Source organism: Camellia sinensis, chromosome 5 (genome assembly GCF_055761805.1).
Source record: "Camellia sinensis isolate YWXY chromosome 5, ASM5576180v1, whole genome shotgun sequence".
Taxonomy (NCBI): domain Eukaryota; kingdom Viridiplantae; phylum Streptophyta; class Magnoliopsida; order Ericales; family Theaceae; genus Camellia; species Camellia sinensis.
Window position 1 is genome coordinate 206,649,898 of NC_138965.1, and position 22,172 is coordinate 206,672,069.

A 22,172-nucleotide genomic window follows, 5' to 3' on the forward strand; every position below is an offset into this window, starting at 1 on the left:
AATATGTCTTTATAATAGCGACATACTGTTCTAGAATTTAAACAACCATAAGAAAATTAGTTTCACCATAAGTATTTAGACCATTACAAGTTAAAACTAAAAACTAACAAACAAAAGTAATAAAAGAAGATATTAAACGGGTTTAGGTTTGAGTTTAGGTTTTATATGGAATAAGTGAAGATACTATGGGTAAGGATGTATAATAAAAATATAAACTATTTGTATACGGTCCGGATCGGTTCCAATCCGAAACCGTGGGGTTCAATCCGGAACCAATCCGTGGACTACGGATTTTTAATTCTTCAATCCGGAACCGAACCACGGATTCAAAAAACCAATCCAAACCTATCGGATTGGACTGGACTGGATCGGATTACGGATTTCACGGATTCCTTGCTCAGCCCTACTATCTCCTTCCTCCTTCCTCTCTTACCTTCACCAGATCACCCCCTCACCCACCTTTTTTAAGTCACCAACAACCTTACCCTCGCCTTCCCCGCCCCTCTCCACCGTTCAACTCACTGAAAATGAAAAATATTAGTAATATAATAAGAAGAAAAATTATAAAAAAATAATAATTGTAGCTCCCACTCTTAAAACCTTGAATTCTCTTCATAAAAAGCTAACCCAAAAAAAATTTCCATTAGTTTGAAGGACATTCTATAATACCATATGTTGAGTTACCACCTTTATAACTTTTGATTATAATTAATTATAATGTTGTTTATTATTTAATTATGATTCATTGTGATTATTATGATCGAAAAAATCTTTAAAGACCTTTCATTTTGAGTTATTATTATTTTTTTAATTATGACCACAAATAAAATAACTTGCCTATAATATATAGCTCCAAAAAATATGATTAACAGCATCACCTTAATTTGGATACGTCAAAACCTTTATAATTATTATTACTAATATTTGCGTACACGATGGTATATTCCAGAACACGTATGTTAGCCGCCGAATCGCCGTTTAGATTTGGTGCACATGCATGAACCCACAATTTACTCACTCATTTGAATATATTATATATATATATATATATATATGAAAAAATGTTTGAGACGTATAAAAGGGAACTCTCACAACGGCCACTAATATGTTGATTATTAATGTATTTAAATTTTTTTTTTTAGAGTTATGTTTGACAATGATATAAATAGTTTGAATTATTTTAAAAATTGTAGAGATTATATTTTGTATAATTCTCTATCATTACTAATATATATATATATATCACTACTAAAAAAATTACTTTTTGTGACCGCTATAAACCGTCGCAAATAATAAAAAACAGTCGCAAAAGACTTTTTGCGACGGCCCATGCGACGGCAAATGGGGGTCGCGAATGTGGGGGTGGCAAATACTTTTTGCGACCGCAAAATAGCAGTCGCAAACTATTTGCGACCGCCTAATCTACTTATCGCGACTAATATTTTGCCGTCGCAAAAAAAATTAAAAAAATACCTACAATGTATTAGCGACCATCTTGTTACCGTCGCAAAAAAATATAAATAAATAAAATACCTACAATGTTTGAGCAACCTATATTCTCATATATATATATATATATATATTCAAGTAGTATATACAATAAATATAAAGTGATATTTGCAAAAATTCTAATACACATGTATTATTTTCCATCACTTCCCTCAACAAAATTATCTTTCTTCAAAAAAAAATGTGCATACAAAATATAAACTTCTATACACACAAAACAAATATCCATCAACCATCCTTAAAAGTATTTATACAAAATACTAATAGATTCAAGTACTAAAAAAAAAAAACTGAATTTAACTCTCAATATCACCCACTCAATCATATCAACTACTCCCTCAACACTACCTGCAAAAATATACATCAATATATTAGTAACAAAGAATCAACTCCATAGAAAAAGTTTAGTTCATGCATGCACAAAATTGTTTTTCTCAAAACATTGAGGGAAACAAAATTCACAAACTATAATTCATTATCTAATTATGAAACATTCATGCATGCACGAAATTGTTTCCCTCAAGTTTTGCCTAGCTGCTGGAGCTGATTAATAAGTCATAATGAACCAAGAAAGAAAACCTAAAGACAAGCCAGTACATGTTAAACGTAAAGGTATAAATTAATACAGAGTTATATGATACATTGAAAAGAAAGACTTGTACATTTTCTGGACTAGTGACAACATGTCTCATTTATGATTTCTTATTAAAGGCCAGCTGACAATAGGTTACTGCAACTAAGGTAAAAGAATATACCAGCATATAATGGATTAAAAAAAAAAAATTAAGCACAAGACTTACTGTTTTACGAACTCCAGCAGGTGACTCTCCAAAAATGTCATCACAAAACATATCATTTGACCTCTCACTCTGCAAAATCAAACAGAAACCGAAATCATGTACCTATATAGAACAAGCACTTAAAAGTAAAAAATATTCAATATCAAGACTACAAAATATGAGTTTTCTTTACTTATTTCATTTGTAGTAAAAATATTTGTGTCTGCAACTGTTCCAGCACAATGATGCATATTCTGCCACTAAAGCTGAAGGAGAGGCGCTGGTCATCAAGTCAAATGGTAAAGAACAGAGAGATTGTAGAATTTGTCATCTGAAATTGTCTCAATCCACTCATTTTTTCAAATAACCAAACAAAGCAAATGAGACTCAGGATCTGACATTTACTCTCCTTGAGAGTTGATGCTTTGTACAAAACTTCAAGACCCTAAACATGACTAGAATTTCAACTTCCTAAGACAGAGCAAGAAACAGAAAAGCAAGATAGACAAAACCACCAAGTTGAAACTGCTTAAACAAATCAACCGACCCACTGGTTTGGGTGAACCGTGGTTTCGCGGTGGCTGGCAAAAAGCTCAATCCGCACTAAATTGCTCTGCTCCTACCCGAGAAATTCCTCACAAACATCAAACCCTAGCATAAAGTCTAGTCTCTTTTATTTTACATTTTTTTTTTCCTATCGCAAAAAAATAGCAAATAAGTACAGAGAAGGAAAATAATATATAGTAGTTGTAAATTGCATTTGAGTTGAATTATTGAATTCCTAATACTCAATGCACTAACCACAAATGCTATGTAATACTAGATGGAATTTCTTAATTTATGAAACACCAAAAAAATACAATATTATCACCTCGTAAAGCTCATCTGATATCAGATTCACCCGGTGAACATATGGGATCCTTGAATTATCATCGATGTAAGAATCTGTCACTGGGTTTCCCAACAAATATCCCTGTAAACACAAATACACAGTCCTGTCCCAACCTTGTATATTGGTAAGAACTCAAATTTTCTTTTCTTTTCTTTTCTTATTTTATTTCTGGATTCTTAGCAACCATGGGAAGGAAAAATCACCAATAAAATTGGAATTTGAAGAACAAATTAACTATAAAAATTCCATTTCTAATTATGTTACTTACTTGGAGTCCCATGAGTGGCTCAAGCCCTTCATCAAGACCTGCAATTCCAATCCAACCAAAACTTAATTAATCAAAATTGTTTTCTAAACTGTAAACAATCAAAGCATAAACTAATTAATTCTCATCAAAAGGAATACCATCTAATATTGTTTGGACGAGGAGCGGAACAGTAATTCCTGAATATGTATCCCCACCAATGTAGAGAGGATTTGTTTGGAATTGCGGATGGTACACCAACCACTGTGTCACGACACAAAAAATCAAAATACTGATTTCACAAAACATTCTCCAAATTACCAGTTTTCAATTTTACGCATAGTAATTCATGGACATCATAATTATCACTGTTAAAATATCTAATCAATTAAATCAGGGAAATTTTTTTTTTACCTTTCTGAGAAAACTATAGACTTGTGCCACGGACTTTGTGTCGGAAGTATTGTAACCAGCTGATGTTTTGGCATAGGAAAATCTAGTTCCCACAGGTTGGTCTATAAAGATTATGTTGGCAACCTGAAATATCACTGAGATTAATTAATTAAGATTATCATAATTTTTTAAAATAAGTTTTACTTAAAAAAAAAAAAAAGCAATTAGGGTAAGGTTAAAATGTTGCAGCTTTGTCCACGAGTATTTGTTTACTCTAAGAGATGGTAATTGGCCAGTCCATGACTCAACATCAAACAACAATGGACCTACAGAAAAGAGAGAGAAAGGAAAAAAAAAAAAAAAGAAGGTGGAATGTATTTACATCAATAGGGATGAGAATGGACTTGGGACCCTTTGAAGTGTTAAGAGCATGTGTGAGGGTAGAATCTCATATCCAAAATTTACTTACCAAATCATTATTGCTTGAGTTTGGGAAAGAATGCAACCTATTGAAAATTTTTGAACAATCATTCTAAGTTGAGAAAGTACACGACAAAGGATCTTTTGTTTTCAAATGTGCATATCCACTTACTCTAAAATATCTACAGCCATTGGATATGTCTCAAGATTTCCGTACCTTGATTTTCATATGATCCAATGGTTGTAGACATTTTAAGACAAAGGGACAAAGAAATTTGGGCATAGATGATTCTTGGCTTTACATACACTCCTTGTGTGAGATTGTGGTTTTATTTAGGTGTGTAAGTGGAGTAATTATTGAGAGTACCATGAGTAATTGTACGGGGGGATTAGTATTTAGGTGGACCTGTTTGTAGAATTACTGTTCTAAATTTAATTTGATGTACTGTTGTGGTGTTCTAGTTGGTGTTTTCAAATGTTGTCCCTTTTGAAAAAGTACCTAACAGTGCACAAGCAGAAATAGAAATGGTAAAGACATAAATGACCAGATATATATACAAAGTCAAATCTCACTCCCTACCAAAAACCTTGACTCAATATTATGGAATATACTTTGATATATTGTAGGCGTCAAATACAAATGTAGCTAGGCATTTGTTAAATATTGCGACGAACACTGAATTGTATTTAATAATGTCTATGGAAAGTGAGGATAATGAGAGAATACCGATTTCGTAAACAAGTGCAGAGAAACCCGAACAGCCAGGGCCACCGGTGAGCCACAGGACAAGAGGATCAGTCACTAGGTCTCTCTCCGACTCAATGAAATAATAAAATAGCTGCACATCATCCGTGTCCCCTATGCCGATGTATCTACACACAAAAACCCATCAAACTTCTCATACTTTTAAAAAAAACAAAAAAAAAAACAAACCGAGAAAATTCTCAGTTCTCACCCGGTTTCAAGGTTGAAGGGCAGCTCTAGAGAGAGCCAACATCAACAGTTTTCCATTGGTGATGACTACTTACTACCAGGCTAAAAAATGTAAGATGGTAAAATCAGCCACCACATTTGGTTCAGTGTCTAAATGCTCCATACTACAACTTCACAACTACATTGTAAGAGAGATATATATATATAATAAAATAAAATTCAACATATTGGTAGCAAATATATAAGCTCTATAGCAGACTGTACATGGTATCAAATAAGGAGAACGCAATATTAAAACCACAGGCAAAATTCAACATGTGAAAAGCAACAAAATCAAAGTTCTAAATTACAATAAGAGGTCTAACAGAGCAAAGTTGGAGACTTAAGAATGGAAGATCACCCAACCTAGTTTAATTAAACCTCTCATAAAAGTCTTCGTTTGAAAATAGGACCCCACATAACTGCATGTTATTTACCAGTGGAAGTGATACTCACAATCCCAAGAGAACCAAATTACAAAGATTAGGCAGTAAATAAAGAAGCCCAGGCTAACGTGGCAGAGAATGCATATTGTTTACAATGTGGAATAAAAAAAGTAAGGTGGTTCACCAATTACCTTGAATCATGGCCTGATGGGGGTAGCTGATTATCATACATGTTGATTTAATATTAGAATACAGTGCTGTACTTAGTTGAATATGAAAAAATGGAGTACTCCACATTAAATAAAGATCATAAATATTATATTAAAAAAAAAAGAGGAAACAAAAGTGTTATGTGATATATTATCTTTGACATGAATTAGTTTTCCTATTCATTTTTGGAGGCCTACATTTAAGGAAACATCCAAGGACACTAAACATATATATCAGAATGTAATTTATCGAGGCCACATGAGGGATTTAAATTATTTGATGATACTAAAGCTGTCAAGATTCCAATTGTCTCAATGGTAGTGCTTTGAAAAAAAATCATGAGACTGGCGTGGAAATTTTTAATCTAATTAACATGCTTTAAACAATGTAGAGTCTGGTTAGCTGTCTTTCTGTTTGGGAACACTACGATTTTTAGATTCAAGTAGGGTCAGGTGAACCCACTCAAATATATATGTTGTTATCACCTAAAAGTCATTGATCTTACATTAGCAAAAGCTGCTAAACCATATAACATGAAATCAACCATCATACCATACTTAAAGTTGCAGCTTAATTTAAGACAAGGGTCACTGATCATTTGGTTGCAGCTTAGTTTACTTTCGATTAAACTAAATGAGGTTGAGCATTAAAGACTTTAGTGTTTGTACTTGTGTGTGTACCGTTTACAAATTAGTTTTGTCCCTGTCAACTGGCTTACCAGTGCAAATGCAATTTACCTTTGTTGAACTGAACCTGGAAACCTGGGAACAACCTTCCAACATTATTATTATTCAATTAACCTTCAGAGGCAGAGATTTATTCTATTATTATTCAATCAACTTTCCAACATTACAGATTAATCAACCATTACAAAAAGTAATCGATGAAGATGAAGATTACAGATTAATCAACCATTACAGAGAGTAATTCATGTTCAATTACATATTACAAATTAAGCGATGAAGATGTGTCATTACAGAGAGTAAGATTCGAGCGATGAAGATGAATCGATGAAGATGTGTCAAACGTTACAGAGAAGACAAAGAGAAGTGTTTAGGCTTACCGATTATGAATCTCGATTATGAATCAATCGAAATCTTCTTCAACAGCATCTTCAAATCTTCAAATCTTCAAATATTTGGCTTCAAATCTTCATCAACAGCATCTTCAAATTTTGAAATCAAATCTTCAAATCTTCACTGTCGAGCGAGAGAGACAGTGAGATTCGAGTGAGAGAGTGCGTGGAGATTCAAAAGAAAGAGTCGAGCGAGACAGATTTTGAGAGAGAGAGAGAGAGAGAGAGAGAGAAGAAAGAGAGTTCAGATTTGGGAAATTAGGAAAAAAATGGACATAGGTCACGTTTTATGTTTCACGTTTTTTGTTTGGGGGGGGGGGCCGGGGTTAAGGCAGATTGGGTCAAGTAAAATGAGATTTTAAGACAAAAAAATATTTTTTTTTTGCGACGGTTAAACAGTCAGTCGCAAAAAATTAGACGCAAATAGTCATATTTCTAGTAGTGTATATATAATCTCATTTCAATTTGATTCCATTTTTCAATATGAGACAACTAAAAAAAAAAAAAAAGAGACGACTACTATTCAATAAGCAAGCACAAGATTATGCTTCAAGGCTTAATTACACTTAGCACTTTTACTTTAGGCTTCAATTCCTTGATTTTGATGCTCGAATAATTTAAATCATTTATTTTTTAAAGTCACTCAAGAAGTGCATTCACATAAAAAAAAAATTAAGCTAATAAAAAATCAGTAGCCAAATTATTGAATTATATTTGTCTTAGAAAAAAGTAATGGTCTATTTTAAAATTAAATTTGTTGTACAATTTTATAAGATAAATGCAATTAGTATTTGATCCATTTAAATTTTTTTATGAATTATTTTTTGACAACTCTTACAAAATGATCAGTTTGAATAACTATGGTAAGTCCTAAAATGGGTCCACCAACCCAACATTCCCCTTCCAATTGGATGAGAAGTCATCTCGTTCTAGTTTAAATCAAATTATAATGCCACCATCCCGTCTATTTAACATTAATAAAGTTAACAAAGCTTATCATGTGAGCTATATATGATATTTTTCTCACCTTTTAGCATCCCGTACATTTACACTAAAATCTCATTTTAATCTCTTTATTTTTAATTTCTTCTAGTAGATGGACCAAAAGTTGACATTACAATTTCATTTAAAATATAAGAATTTAACTATTACAATTAAGAGCGAAATGATAAAAGTGATGTTTTAATGAAAATATAAATATACCAAGTTTAATTAGCCCAAGTCTTAATATAGCACAAGACAATAACTTGAAAAATCTCTAGCATGGTGTTATTAATTTGGAATGGCATTAATAAATAATTAGAGTATGACATGTATAAGCCCACAAAGGCCACGAATCACCTATGGACAATCCAAGCCCATCACTTGGAGCCCAATGCATAACCCAGCTGGTAAGGTCCAGGACAGCTGGAGTCCAACATGGCATAAAGAGCCAATGACATTCAGACACACGGCAAGAGAAGGATGAGCCACATCAGCAGACAAAGATCTGTAAAGTTATTGCCACTGTACATCACCATTAATGCAGCCCATCACAGCATTTATTACGACAACACCTCTCCGCCAGAACAGGACCCCCTTACCCTGAGCAAGGTAAGCTACAACATAGGTTTTCGGCGAGGAGAGCAGGTCGGAAAGGACAGCGAAATGATTGCCAAAAGATATAAACGAACGTTGAAGACAAGAAAAAAGTTAAGCTTTCTATCTCTAATCTCTCCCTCTATACTCTTCTTCTCTTCCTAACTTGCTCGTCGGAGTGTTCACTGGGGGACTACCCCGTTCCCCGTTGAACTTGTTTACTGGTTATCCGGTGGGCTCGATCATTTGGGCTTGGGTTTGAGGAACTTGGACCAGTTCGCTCCATTCACTGGGATAAACTGTATCAACAGTTGGCGCCGTCTGTGGGAACCGCTTTGCTCCTCGCGCCAGTTGTGTTCACTGTCGCCGGAGAACCCGTTCCAACAACCTTTTTCTCCTATCCGTCAAAGTGTATGGTCACGACTAGATCCATGGCTTCTCACAATAATGCTGCCGACCATCAGGGCGACCCCCCCAATCCAAACAACCCACCACAGTATTTTATCGAGCTTACCAACAGCATTAACCGCATGATCGAGCAAAACCAGGCCTTGTAAATGCTTTACTCCAAAGAAACCTTCCGATGCCTCTTCCACCCCCTCCAGATATTCCGCCCAACCAAGAAAGAGCCTCGGGCCATGCTGCTCCACAACTCCATCCACCCAACTCGGAAGGTTTGCAACCTCCCCACCCACATATAAATCCACCACCACCACCCCCACACCCGTCGGTCGTAGCACCAGCCCCTGAAGGGGAGGCCAGCAGCGTCCAGCCTCCATTGATTGACCATGGTAACCACGTTCCCCTCTGGGAAGCTGAGCTCCGAGCAATGAAGCTCCAACTCCAAGGGGTCATGTAGAACATCCAGCATAAACCCTCTACCACGGCAAATTCACCATTTGTTACCTCCATCCGGGACAAACCTTTGCCCGCTAAGTTCAAAATGCCCACCATTGACTCCTTTGACGGTACGACGAACCCAGTCGACCATCTGGAGACCTACCGTACCCTCATGATCCTCCATGCCTTCCCTGACAAGATCATGTGTCGGGCTTTCCCCGTGACACTGAAGGGGTCAGCTCGACTGTGGTTTAGTCAGTTACCAGCGGACTCTGTCTCCACTTTCCAGCATCTCATTGGAGCCCAATGCCAACACCGCTCTGCAACCCAACTCCTCAACATCCGTCAGACCGAGGGGGAGTCGCTACGCAGCTTCGTCACCCGCTTCAACACCGAAGCCCTACAAGTAGCGGAGAACGACGATAAGGTCATCCTCACGGCTTTCATGGCCGGGCTACGATCGTCCGATTTCCTCTTCTCCCTCTCTAAAAACCCCCTAACCTCCATGACAGCCTTACTATCCAAAGCCCAGAAATACATGAATACCGAAGATTCACTAGCCGCTCGGCAGGATCCAATATCCAAAAACCCGACTCCCAGAGAAAAGAGAAAAGACTCGAAACCCAGAAACACCCAGTATAACAGCCAAACACCCCAATATACCGACCGACCTCCTCGCACTGACCTGTCCGCACCAGCCTGACCGCCCGATCGATTCGAGCGGTATACGCCCCTTAATTCTCTCATGGAACAAGTCCTCTACCAGATCCAACGGGATTACCCCCTCAAATGGCCCCTACCCTCACGGATCCCTTCCAACCGAAAAGACCAGTCCAAATATTATCATTTCCACCAAGACCATGGCCACAACACTGATGACTACATCAACCTCAAGGATCAGGTCGAGACCCTCATTCGCCAAGGGTGTCTCAGCCGGTTCACGGACACCCGCCCACAACAGAGGCAAAGAACCGAGCCCCTCAGAAACAATCACCGGCGTACCCCACCCCGGCAACCAGCCCTACCTAACCAAGGCCATGACTGCTCCTCACAACAGCCTCGGCCCCCAGGTAATCCCCCTCCGCCAGTTGGTGAAATTCGAGTCATTTCTGGTGGCCTTGCTTGTGGCGGACCGTCCCGCTCCGCTCAGAGGGCAGAGCTCAGGAAGATAAGGCAAGGCTCGGACAAAGCAATGGACACGGTAGACCGACCCTCCAAACAGCCCAAGCAGTGGACAGAGCCCATCACCTTCACGGACGCCGACCGTACTGGCATCCGTTATCCTCATGACGACCCTCTCGTCATTTCTGCCCTTTTCTCCAACTATAAAGTCAGACGGGTTCTTATCGACAATGGCAGTTCTTCAGACATCATATTCCTCAGCTGCTTTCACCAGCTCAAAATTGGAGAGGAAAGTCTGTCTCTCCTCCAAACCCCCTTGGTCGGTTTCACTGGTGACCGGGTGACCTTCATCGGCTCCATCGATCTCCCCATCACCATCGGCAAATACCCACGACAGACTACCAAGTTGCTCACTTTTCTTGTGGTCGACTGTCCCTCTGCCTACAACATCATCCTTGGTCGCACCGCCCTCAACGCTTTTCAAGCTATCTGTAACAACCCTCATTTTAACTTAGTCATACTTGCATACATTTACAGATGATCTTGTTTTAATATATGCATTTGCAAATCTTGTCTTGTTTTTCTTGAATGATTGCTTGCATGCTTTGTTCTTGTCTGGTGTGTTGCCGAGGTCATCTAAAGCCTAGACACCTTCGAGACCTTTATCACTTAGAACTATCTTGGAACCCCTTTGGTTGACCTCCATCTTCACCCTGGCATATTGGCCGAGATGTCACCATCTAGGCCGAGGTGCGCGTCGCCTAGGCCGAGATGTGCATCATCTGAGCTGAGATGTTAATATCTAGGCGTTCTAGATCCTTGATCCTTGCATGAGTGATTTTGTTCCTGAAACGGTATGACCTAGACCGAGGTGTGGCACATCTAGGCCAAGGTGCGGCATAGCTTAGTCAAGTGTTATTCTTCCAAACCAATGTCATTGTTACCCTGCTTGCCAAAGCTTTGCCCTTAGCCGAGATCATCACTTACCGGAGTACTCTTGCTGTTTAGCTTGTTGAATACACTTTGTCTTGGTCTTGTCTAATCAGTCAGTCACCTTTTTTAGTTGAGCCAATCAGCCGATGCCACGTGTCCCGGCAGAGGGATTAAGTCAGTGATTGTCGTGAGAAACATATCATTTTGTATCAAATCTTGCCTTTTTGAGAGAGAAACTCTAGGAAGAAGGAGGAGAAGTTTAAGCTAGAAAGAGTGAACTTCCAAGCTTGATCGTTGGAGCTTGAACCGTTAGATTCGAGTCTTGAGGTTAGAATCTTAACCTACTCTTGTTGTTCTTATTGATCATCTAGCTGCATTGCACGATCAAACCTGTTCCGCACACCATACATCGATTTAAAGTTGGTTTTAGAAGGAGAAAATGGTTTTCATGTGTTTTTGAAGAAAAGCCTCGTTTGATCCGAAAGATTGCATTAAGGCTCATGTCTTTGTGTTTGTTTTGATAAGATCCTTGAGTGTGGATACCCAGGTCTATGTTTTTGAAATTGTAGCATGAAATCTCAGCTTTTGTAATAGCAAGTTTTGATCTTTGCATTCATCTTCCTCATGTTCATGTTCTTCATGTTTATCAACAGGGAAACCCAAATTTTCCCGACTTCGCTTTTGAATGTGGCCATCGAGGCCACACCTCGGCAAGGAGGTGTGGGACCTCGGCCTAGACCTGGTAGTTGCCCAGCTTGTCTTTCCAAAGATAAGAAACTGTGTTTTGATTTGATTTGACTTAGTTTTTGAAGAATGCCGAGGTCATTTGCATGTGTGCTAGACTTGTTTTGAGTAGTGCATTCAATAGACTTTGCCATGTGTTTGTAGGACTTGGACTTGCCTTGACCCCGACGTTTGCAGAACTATGTGAGTGGTATTTTTAATAAAGCTATGTTATCAATGTTTTGATGAGCTTTGCTTTGCTTTGTTTTGAAAAGTATTTGTTAAGCATGAATGATTGTTCCTAGTTTTGTATCTTGTATTGCACTTGCTTAATGACCTTCTCGGAAAGTCCCTTGTGCTGGAGGACTCTAAACTTTCGCAGCACATCTTGTTTTGAAAGTCCCTTGTGCTGGAGGACTCTAAACTTTCGCAGCACACCTTGTTTGAAAGTCCCTTGTGCTGGAGGACTCTAAACTTTCACAGCACATCTTGCTTTGAAAGTCCCTTGTGCTGGAGGATTCTAAACTTTCGCAGTACTCTCGTGTTAAAGGGCTACGGGCCTTTGTAACATAGGTCCGTTATGCTAGAGGACTCTAAACTTTTGTAGCACCCTCGTTTGAGATATCTCTCTTGCTTTGTCTTGTTTTGCCACTGACGGTTTACCGCGTGGATATGTTTGCCGGAATGTTATCAATTGTAATATGTTGATGCTAGTAAGCATCCCTTGAAGCTTTGAAGATTTGTTAGATGGACGAAGACCATCCCTTGTTATATAAAGTTTTGACTTGTATTATTTTGAGAGGACTTCGGCTATTATTCATACAAACCCTTTATTATTTATACCATTCACTGAGTATCCAGGCTCACCCTCTCTATATATATGTAGGTGATGAGCAAGAAAGTGATGACGCCTAGATGTGATTCGCGAGCTTGTTTTGGATTTTTGTCATGCCGGCTTGGCTTGTAATTATGTCGGCAGTCTTGAAAATCATTCTTCTCGACTTGTAATATTTGTATTTCGTACACGTCGGCTGAGAAGCCTTTTGATCAAGATGTGTGTTTTTGTGTGTATGTTATGTCGGCAACGAGGATGTCGGCAATCTGGCAGACTATGTTCCCTGCCCTGTAGTTCGTGGATTTTGTTTATGTCAGCTTATGAAGCCCTTTGTATCAAATGTAATATGTAATTTGGACCTTACTTTAATTGTATTCAAGTTGTAAAGCTGTGTAAAGATGTATGCTATTTCATTTGACTTATGCACTGCTCTTATGGACCACTTGTATTTTAAATTATTGCTTCCGCACTTGTGAGCCCCATATCTTTATACTCTGATTGTGTGTGAATTTTGTAAGCTGGCCTTCGGTAATCTCGGATTACTGGCCATCACGGCACCAAACTACTAGGGGCGGTTTGGGGTCGTGACACTATCACTTCAACCTATCACCTTGCCATAAAATTTCCCATCGACCAGGGCGTCGGGACAGTGCGGGGAGAGCAGACCATAGCCAGGGAATGTTATGTTGCCTCACTCAAGGAAGTCAAGCTGAAGGAGGCCATGATCATTGAAGGACTTGACGCCCGAGATGAGGACGAACTGGTCAGAGGCGAACCGGTGGAGGAGCTCGTTGAGATTCCCATCGATCCCACCAACCCAATGAAAACTGCTAAGATCGGCCGCCAACTTTCCACCCAAGCTAAGGCCGACCTTACTGCCCTTCTGACCGAGCACAATGATGTATTCACCTGGACTCATTCAGATATGCCAGGCATTGACCCTTCTTTCATAACTCATCGCCTCAGTATTGAACCTCATTTCTGACCTTACCACCAGAAGCAACGCATCTTTCATCCGGAGTGCAATACTCTTATAGCCGCAGAGGTCGACAAGCTCCTTGAGGCCCAATTCATCAAAAATGTCGACTACCCTAAATGGTTGTCAAACGTGATCCTCGTCCCCAAGAACAATGGCAAATGGCGACTTTGTACTTTGACCTGAACCAAGCTTGCCCCAAAGACAGCTATCCTCTGCCCCGCATAGATCTGTTGGTCGACGCCACGGCCGGTCATCAAATGCTCAGCTTCATGGATGCTTTCTCTGGCTACAACCAAATCTTGATGTACCCGTCGGATCGGGAACATACATCCTTCATCACCGACCGAGGTACCTACCATTACCAAGTAATACCATTCGGATTGAAAAACGCTGGGGCCACCTACCAACGGTTGGTCAATGCCGTCTTCCATCACCAAATAGGTCGGAATATGGAAGTATATGTCGACGACATGCTAGTCAAGGGCAAACTCTCCACTGATCATCTAACCGACCTGCGGGAGACCTTCGCCACCCTACGCAAGTACCAAATAAAGCTCAACCCAGAGAAGTGCGCCTTCGGCGTAGGATCCGGGAAGTTTCTCGATTTTATGGTCAGTCAGCGAGGCATTGAAGCTAACCCTGAAAAGATCAAGGCCTTGGTCGAGATGCAATCACCCAGAACGGTTAAAGAGGTCCAAAGACTCACTGGCTGAGTTGCAGCCCTCAATCGTTTCATTTCCCGCGCCACAAATAAGTGCCTACCATTCTTCAAAGTTCTTCGGCAAACTTTTGAATGGACATCTGAATCCGAAGAGGCTTTTCAACAGTTGAAACAATGCATGGCCAACCTTCCCCTTCTTTCACAGGCAATTGTGGGCAAGCCCCTCTTCCTCTACTTAGCCGTGTCAAACACCGCTGTCAGCGCAGCACTTATTAGGGAAGACGGCTCTGTCCAATGACCGGTCTACTACATCATTCGGGCCCTCAAGGGAGCGGAACAGAACTACCCACTGTTAGAAAAATTGTCCTTAGCCTTGGTCACCGCCTCCAGACGACTCCGTCCTTACTTCCAAACCCATTCCATAGTGGTCCTCACCGACCAACCCTTGAAGAAGGTCATGCAGCAACCAGAACTTTCCGACAAACTCATGCAGTGTTTAGTGGAACTCAGCCAGTTTGACATCTCTTACCGACCTCGAACAGCAATTAAGGGGCAGGCTATAGCCGATTTCATCCTAGAATTCACTAATCCTACCCCAACCACTGCCTTTCCACCCCCACCAGCTCCCAACGAGCCAGAAGACCCTCATTCTTGGACTCTCAACGTCGACGGATCATCTCGTAGGCAAGGTAGTAAGGCGGGCCTCATCCTCACCGCCCTTGAGGGTGGTTATTTCAAATGTGCACTCCGTTTCTTGTTTGAGACCAGTAACAATGAGGTCGAATATGAGGCACTGATAGCAGGCCTTCGCGTAGCCAGGGACATTGGTGTCAGCCACATCCGAGTGCTCAGTGACTCCCAGCTTATCGTCGGATAGATCACGGGAGAATTCGATGCCAAGGAGGACACAATGCGGGCTTACAGGGATCTTGCACTTCCCCTTGTTCGCCTCTTCAATACCTTCCACATCAAGCACATTCCTTGGGCGGAGAACTCTAAGGCAGATGAGATGGCCCAGTTGGCTTCCGCAGACCAGTCTGACCTCAGCAGTGGTGTCCGCCTCGAATACCTATCCCACCCCTCCATTTCCCCCGACCAGCATGAAATACAATTCCTCCAAAATGAGCTCATCCCTTGGGCGTCGGACATCTTTCTATTTCTGACAACGGGGGAACTTCCAGACGACCAACAGCAAGCCGCCAAAGTCAGGGTCCTGTTATCCAATTACATCCTCGCCAGCAGCATTTTGTACAAACGTGGTTTCTCATGCCCTTATCTGCGGTGCCTCAATCCGACTCAAACAACTTATGTGATGCAAGAAATTCATGAGGGTATCTGTGGCAATCACTCGGGCGGTAGGTCCCTAGCCCACAAGATACTTCGCACTGAATATTTCTGGCCTACTCTCAACCAAGATGCGGCTGACTTCGTGCTCAAATGTGATAAGTGTCAGCGTTTTGCCAATATCCCTCGTGCCCCTCCTACTGAATTAATCACATTTTGCAGCCCCTACCTGTTCGCCAAGTGGGGGATTGACCTAGTTGGCCCTTTACCCACCGGCCGAGGCCAGAGCAAATTTGCCATTGTCGCCATTGATTATTTTACTAAGTGGGTAGAGGCAGAACCCCTTGCCACCATTACCGAGCGGAACACAACCAAGTTCATCTGGCAGTCGATCGTTTGCAGATTTGGCATTCCCCAGGCCATTGTTTCCGACAGCGGCAAACAATTCGACAACGCCAAGTACAGGAAGTTCTGTGCGGACCTCCAAATTCAACCATGTTTTTCTTTCCCCGGACATCCCCAAGCCAATGGCCAAGTTGAGGTCACCAACCGTTCTCTTCTGAAGATTATCAAAACCAAGCTAGAAGCTGCCAAGGGGCTTTGGGCCGACGAACTACGAAATGTACTTTGGGCTTACCGAACTACAGCACGGACTCCCACTGGGGAAACTCCTTTTCGTTTAACATACGGCACTGAGGCGGTTATTCTGGTAGAAGTTGGTCTGCCTACCCTTAGAGTTTTACATCCGGATCCAACACTAACGGAAGAGCTCCGTCGGGCAGACCTGGACCTAATTGAAGAACTCAGAGAAACCACTGCTGTCAGGCTGGCGTTATACCAACAAAAAATGAGAACACACTACAACCGCAAAGTCCGACCAAGGGAGTTCGCTGTAGGGGACCTTGTCTTGAGAGAAGCAACCCTTGTCACCAAAAATCCGACCGAGGGTAAACTGGCACCCAAATGGGAGGGACCTTACGTTGTGAAGGCCCGACCACATCCGAGCACTTACCGACTTTAGGACATAAAAGGTCGAGATCTCCCCTACCCCTGGAACGCTGAACACCTGCAGCGCTACTTTCAATTAGTCCCTACTATAGTATTGCTCAGTTGTTGTATTTTCTTTTTGTTTTGTTACATAATGTAAACTTGTATCGACTGAATGACACTGATCATGGCAACAATTCTATACCTTGGCTATCTATGTGTTGTCTCAATAACATTCTCGTTTGCAGCACTTATTACAAGTCTCAGCCAGACCGACCGTTAACAGCCTCAACCAGACTGAGCACGAAAAAACCTCAGCCAGGCTGAGCACTAAAAGCCTTAGCCAGACTGAGCACTAAAAGCCTCAGCCAGACTGGGCACGAAAATGCCCCGGCCAGACTGAGCATCCAAAGCTTCAGCAAGACTGAGCACGAAAATGCCCCGGCCAGATTGAGCATCCAAAGCTTCAGCAAGACTGAGCACTAAAAGCCTCAACCAGACTGAGCACTAAAAGCCTCAGCCAGACTGAGCACAAGAGCCTCAGCCAGACTGAGCACTAAGAACCTCGCCCAGACCGAGCACTAAGAACCTCGCCTAGACCGAGCAGTAAGAGCCTCTGCCAGACCGAGCAAGAGGCACTCGGCCTGCCTAACAAGTCTTAGCCAGACCGAGCGCCACAGCCCCAGGGTCAGACATAGGTTATTTTCTCCTCAATCAAACCCTCACAAGTTAGATCTCTCCTCATCACAAACCACGCCTCCCTCCATGAACCACTAACTTACTTGAGCAATGTGGCAAACACACACTTGTAATTTTACTACATTTTACAAGTTTAACTTTACTCTGCATTGAGTTTTTATCACAAGTTTAACCTCACTCTGCATTGAGTTATAATCACAAGTTTAATTTTACTCTGCATTGAGTTTTTATCACAAGTTTAACTTTACTCTGCATTGAGTTTTTATTACAAGTCCAATTTCGCTCTGCCTTAAGGAGTTTACCCAGTCCTTATTACAATTTCAATCCCACTCTATCTTGAGGAATTCCTAAATGCAGCTTTTATCACAAGTTTACCACAAGTTTTTATCACATGTTTTCATCCATTTCAGACGCACAAGCAAAACAGTCAAAGGCAAAACACAACTGAAATTTTATTTATTCACACCCTTGTACAAAAGTTTATTACAGCAATTCAAAAAAAAAAAAAAAAAAAACAATGTCGGTGCACAGTCTCTTTTTCCTTCCTCCCCAGTCACTCCTCTTCACTGGAGAGGATGTCTTCTTCTTCAATGCCCTCATCCAGGGGGGTTTGGGCCACATCGTCTTCGCCAATCGTTACACTACTAAGATCTAAGTATAGGAGCAGCTCTTCAGCTCTGTGTTTGAACGTCTTCCAACCACTGTCCCAGTACTCAGCCATTTCGTGCTTATAAAAGTCTGACTGTTGGAAGCTCTCAATAACTTCTGCTTCAGTTCTGCCTCTAGCAGTCGTCCTCGATGGGCCCGCCCCCCCAGATTCTTGCCTAGTCAGGCTGCTCGCGACCGCGGCATCAACCGCCATATGAAATTCGGCAGACCCTTTGAATTGCTCCACTACTGCGACGCACAGATCGGGATAAGCCGTCCTTTCAGAGGCTGCATTCGCCCTCTCTTCGTCCAGCTCTTTCTGCAGGGTCGCCCTTTCCGACGCAGCCTTTGCCTTTTCTGCCTCCAATTCCTTCTTCAGGCTCTCCTTCTCCGCCGTCGCCTGCGCTCTCTCTATTTCCAACTCCTTCTGAAGCCTCCTCTTCTCCTCTACTGCCTTGGCGCGCTTGCCCTCCAGTTTCTTCTGGAGATCGCCCACTTTGCCATCGGCCTCATCTTTTTGCCTAACCAGCTCTTCATTACAGCTCATGGCCTCTTCATGTCGCTCGACCGCGACGGCGCAAGTTCTTTGGGCCTCCTCTAACTTCTTCTACTCGCCAGCAAGTTGGAACTCGAGCGACACAACCTGGCGGCATGTGCTCTCCAGCTCAACCTCAACTGCTTGCAGATCAGCATGGGCAGCTTTCCAACTCGCCCTCTCCCTCTCCCTCTCCAACTTCGCAAGCTGGGCCTTGGCCTCATCTGCCTTGAGTTTGGCAGCCTCCGCTTTCCTCAACGGAGCCCCTGCTAAGGTGGTTACCTCCATTTGAGTGGAGCATAACCCCCTCAGCAGTTCAGCCTCGTTGAATCTAGATGCTGAGCGCAGGGCTGCCTCTTTTACGATCTCTACCAGGCGGTCTGCCCCTGCCCTAGCTGGGCTTTCTTCTCCCTCCAGCCGCCCAGCCACCGCGCGAGCGTGATAGATCGCTGTGGTCAGCCTAACTCCCCCTCCTTGGGGTGTAGGGCCCCCCTGGGGCTGCTCTTCTCTTCTTGAGCCAGGGCCGCTTGCCCCATCTTCTCCTTGCCCTTCAGGAGCGGCCCTCGCAACCCCCGCGACGATCACCGCCACTACTGGCACCACATCCATGCCCTCTGAAGCAACATCCACCGCTTCTGGGCCACCTATCCTTCCTGGGATCCCCTCCACTTCTCCCCCCTCAGCCCGCTTGGCAGCACTGGTTTCCTTCACACTTGTCTCCCTCCTCCTCTTCTGGGCAGGCACTTCCTCACTCCGCCTCACCCTCTTCTTCTTCTTCCCCACGCCCAACGCCTCCATCTCCTTCAAAGACCTCTCCTTCAAAGGGTCTGTTGGGGGCGGCCGTGGCACAAAATCGCCTAAGTTTTTCTCTCCCAAGGGTTTAGGGCGAGGTCGAATCCTCTCCCTCGCAATCGGTTTTGGTGGTCGGTCAGCCTAGGACTCTTTGAATTTTTGGGCTTTAGCAAGGATGGCCTCATCCTCCGCCTCTTGAGCCCTTCTCTTCGCCTTCAACTCCGCTCGGTCGAGGTCCCCACTACTTGGCTTTGGACCCAACCTTGCCTCAAACAATGCAGACGGCTGAACGAGCTCGTCCCATTTGGCCCCTTCTTGCTCCCTCCACTCCTTCACCGTATTCACCCTCCCCTCCGCGGCTGCTCCCAGTTTTGACTCCACAGACCTAATGGGTACTTTCCAAATGGTGCGCACTCCAAGCCCCCTATTGGCAGACACGTAAAACCATCGTGGTCGCCACCCCTTGATCAACGACGGCAGCCCCGCCACCAACCCTTTCCCCACTGCTGCCTGCAGAGTGACCCACGTCTCCTAGTGCCCCGAGGCCTTATAACATGCAAAGAATTCGTCTACAGTCATGGCCTCCCCTCCATTCGCCTTCAGCCACGCACTTGCACAGGCCAGCAAGATTTTCCATGCATTGGGCATTAGTTGCCCCGGTGCTACCTCCAGACGGTTGAACACATCCACTACCACTTGCGGCAGTGACAACCTCAGTCCACCCTTCAGAGCTTCCTCATAAAGGGAAAACTCTCTTGGCCTGGCGTCAGACGGCCTTTCCGTTGATGTCGGCAACAATAACTCCACTTCCCCAGGGATCTGGTATTTTTCGCGGATAGCCTCCAACTCCGCCGCAGTAATCGTGGATTTGTCAGCCTTCGTGTGCCAATGATCTGGTTCCGCCTGGCTGAGTGGCTTTGGAGCTGCTATCATGGTGGAACCATGGGATCGTACCACCGATTCCCCCACCCTCTTTGTCCTATACTGCGCCGCTAGCTCCACTGCATCATCATCTCCAAGTGGGTCCACCCTGACGATCGCATTTCCTTCTTGGGCCATTTCTGTGGTATGTTTGCGAATCGCTTCGGCGGCAGGTACAAGGAAATCGAAAAAGTGTTGCAAAGGTGTATTATGAGCAACAAAAGAATTCACACTTGGAATATTTTGATTTTTCGTAAACAAGTAGGTGAATCGAATAATGCCAAAAGCCCACGGTTTGCCCGTACTCCAAGGATCCTAATTAATTTTTGCCAGTTCGAAAACTTTTCAAAATCATCCGCCAAAATTGTCTCTTCAACACCCATAATGACTTACCGTCTCATTTCTGATCCAACGCCTAATCTTCCCCCCCTACGGAATGTTGCCACGTGTACGACCACGATCCACTGTCTCCTCCCCTTACCCTGTCTTTTCCGCTTCAACTCACCACGTGACACGCCGCGTCTCAAGCCCCACGCCCCTCCACCTCACCCTTCGCGGTGGGCCCTCTTTGCGGTCGACCATACCACTCAGCCAACACCGCGGTCGGCCCTCATCGCGGTCAACCCTCCCGCTGGGCCAAGCGCCGCGGTCGGCCCTCCTCACGGTCAGCCCTCCTGCTCGGCCAACCACCGCGATTGGCTCTCCTTGCTGTCGACCATCCCACTCAGCCAACACCGCAGTCGGCCCTCCCGCTCGGCCAACCATCGCAGTCGGCCCCTCCCTTTGTGGTCGGCCCTCCTTGGTGTCGACCATCCCACTCGGCCAACCTTGCGGTCGGTCCTCTCTGTGATCGGCCCTTCCACTCGGTCGCCCTGCGCAGTCGACCACCTCCCGGTCGATTCACCCCCCTCAATCACCCCTTCCGGTCGACCTCCATCCTGCCAATCCCTAACACACTCATCTACGTCATTAATATTCCCTTCGTTGGACTAAAGCTGCACTCAGGAATGGGGGACTATTGACATGTATAAGCCCACAAACACCACGAATCACCTATGGGCAATCCAAGACCATCACTTGGAGCCTAGTGCATAACCCAGCTGGTGAGGTCCAGGACAGCTGGAGTCCAACATGGCATAAAGAGCCAATGACATTCAGACACACGGCAAGAGAAGGACGAATCACATCAGCAGACAAAGATCTGCAAAGTTATTGCCACTGTACATCACCATTAATGCAGTCCATCACAGCATTTATTACGACAACACCTCTCCGTCGGAACAAGACCCCCTTACCCTGAGCAAAGTAAGCTGCAGCATAGGCTTTCGGCGAGGAGAGCAGGTCGGAAAGGACAGCGAAATGATTGCCAAAGGATATAAACGAACGTTGAAGACAAGAAAAAGGTTAAGCTTTCTATCTCTAATCTCTCCCTCTATGCTCTACTTCTCTTCCTAACTTGCTCGTTGGAGGGTTCACTGGGGGACTACCCCGTTCCCCGTTGAACTTGTTTGCAGGTTATCCGGTGGACTCGATCATTTGGGCTTGGGCTTGGGCTTGAGGAGTTTGGACCAGTTCACTCCATTCACTGGGATAAACTGTATCAACAGAGTATTCAACTAACGCATGGGACACATGAAAAATGCCAATTTTCCTCTGCCATCAGAGAGGTTATTTGGTGATCTTAAACATTTTGTTTTACATACAATTTATTTTTAGACAAATATCCTGCTATCTGTTAAAACTTAACATAGAAA

General features: G+C 43.3%; 1 protein-coding gene across 1 annotated transcript; it reads right to left on the bottom strand.

The window, feature by feature from the left end:
* Window positions 1-1,697: 1,697 nt before the first annotated feature.
* Window positions 1,698-5,797, bottom strand: LOC145792043 (serine carboxypeptidase-like 18). The gene is made up of 10 exons (XM_082872526.1): window positions 5,788-5,797; window positions 5,194-5,218; window positions 4,839-5,110; window positions 4,091-4,143; window positions 3,839-3,976; window positions 3,586-3,688; window positions 3,449-3,486; window positions 3,160-3,261; window positions 2,310-2,378; window positions 1,698-1,857 (listed from the first exon to the last, which is right to left on the bottom strand). Exons 1-10 carry the CDS (start codon window positions 5,795-5,797, stop codon window positions 1,840-1,842), a joined length of 828 nt encoding a protein of 275 aa, XP_082728652.1. The 3' UTR covers window positions 1,698-1,839.
* Window positions 5,798-22,172: the final 16,375 nt, after the last annotated feature.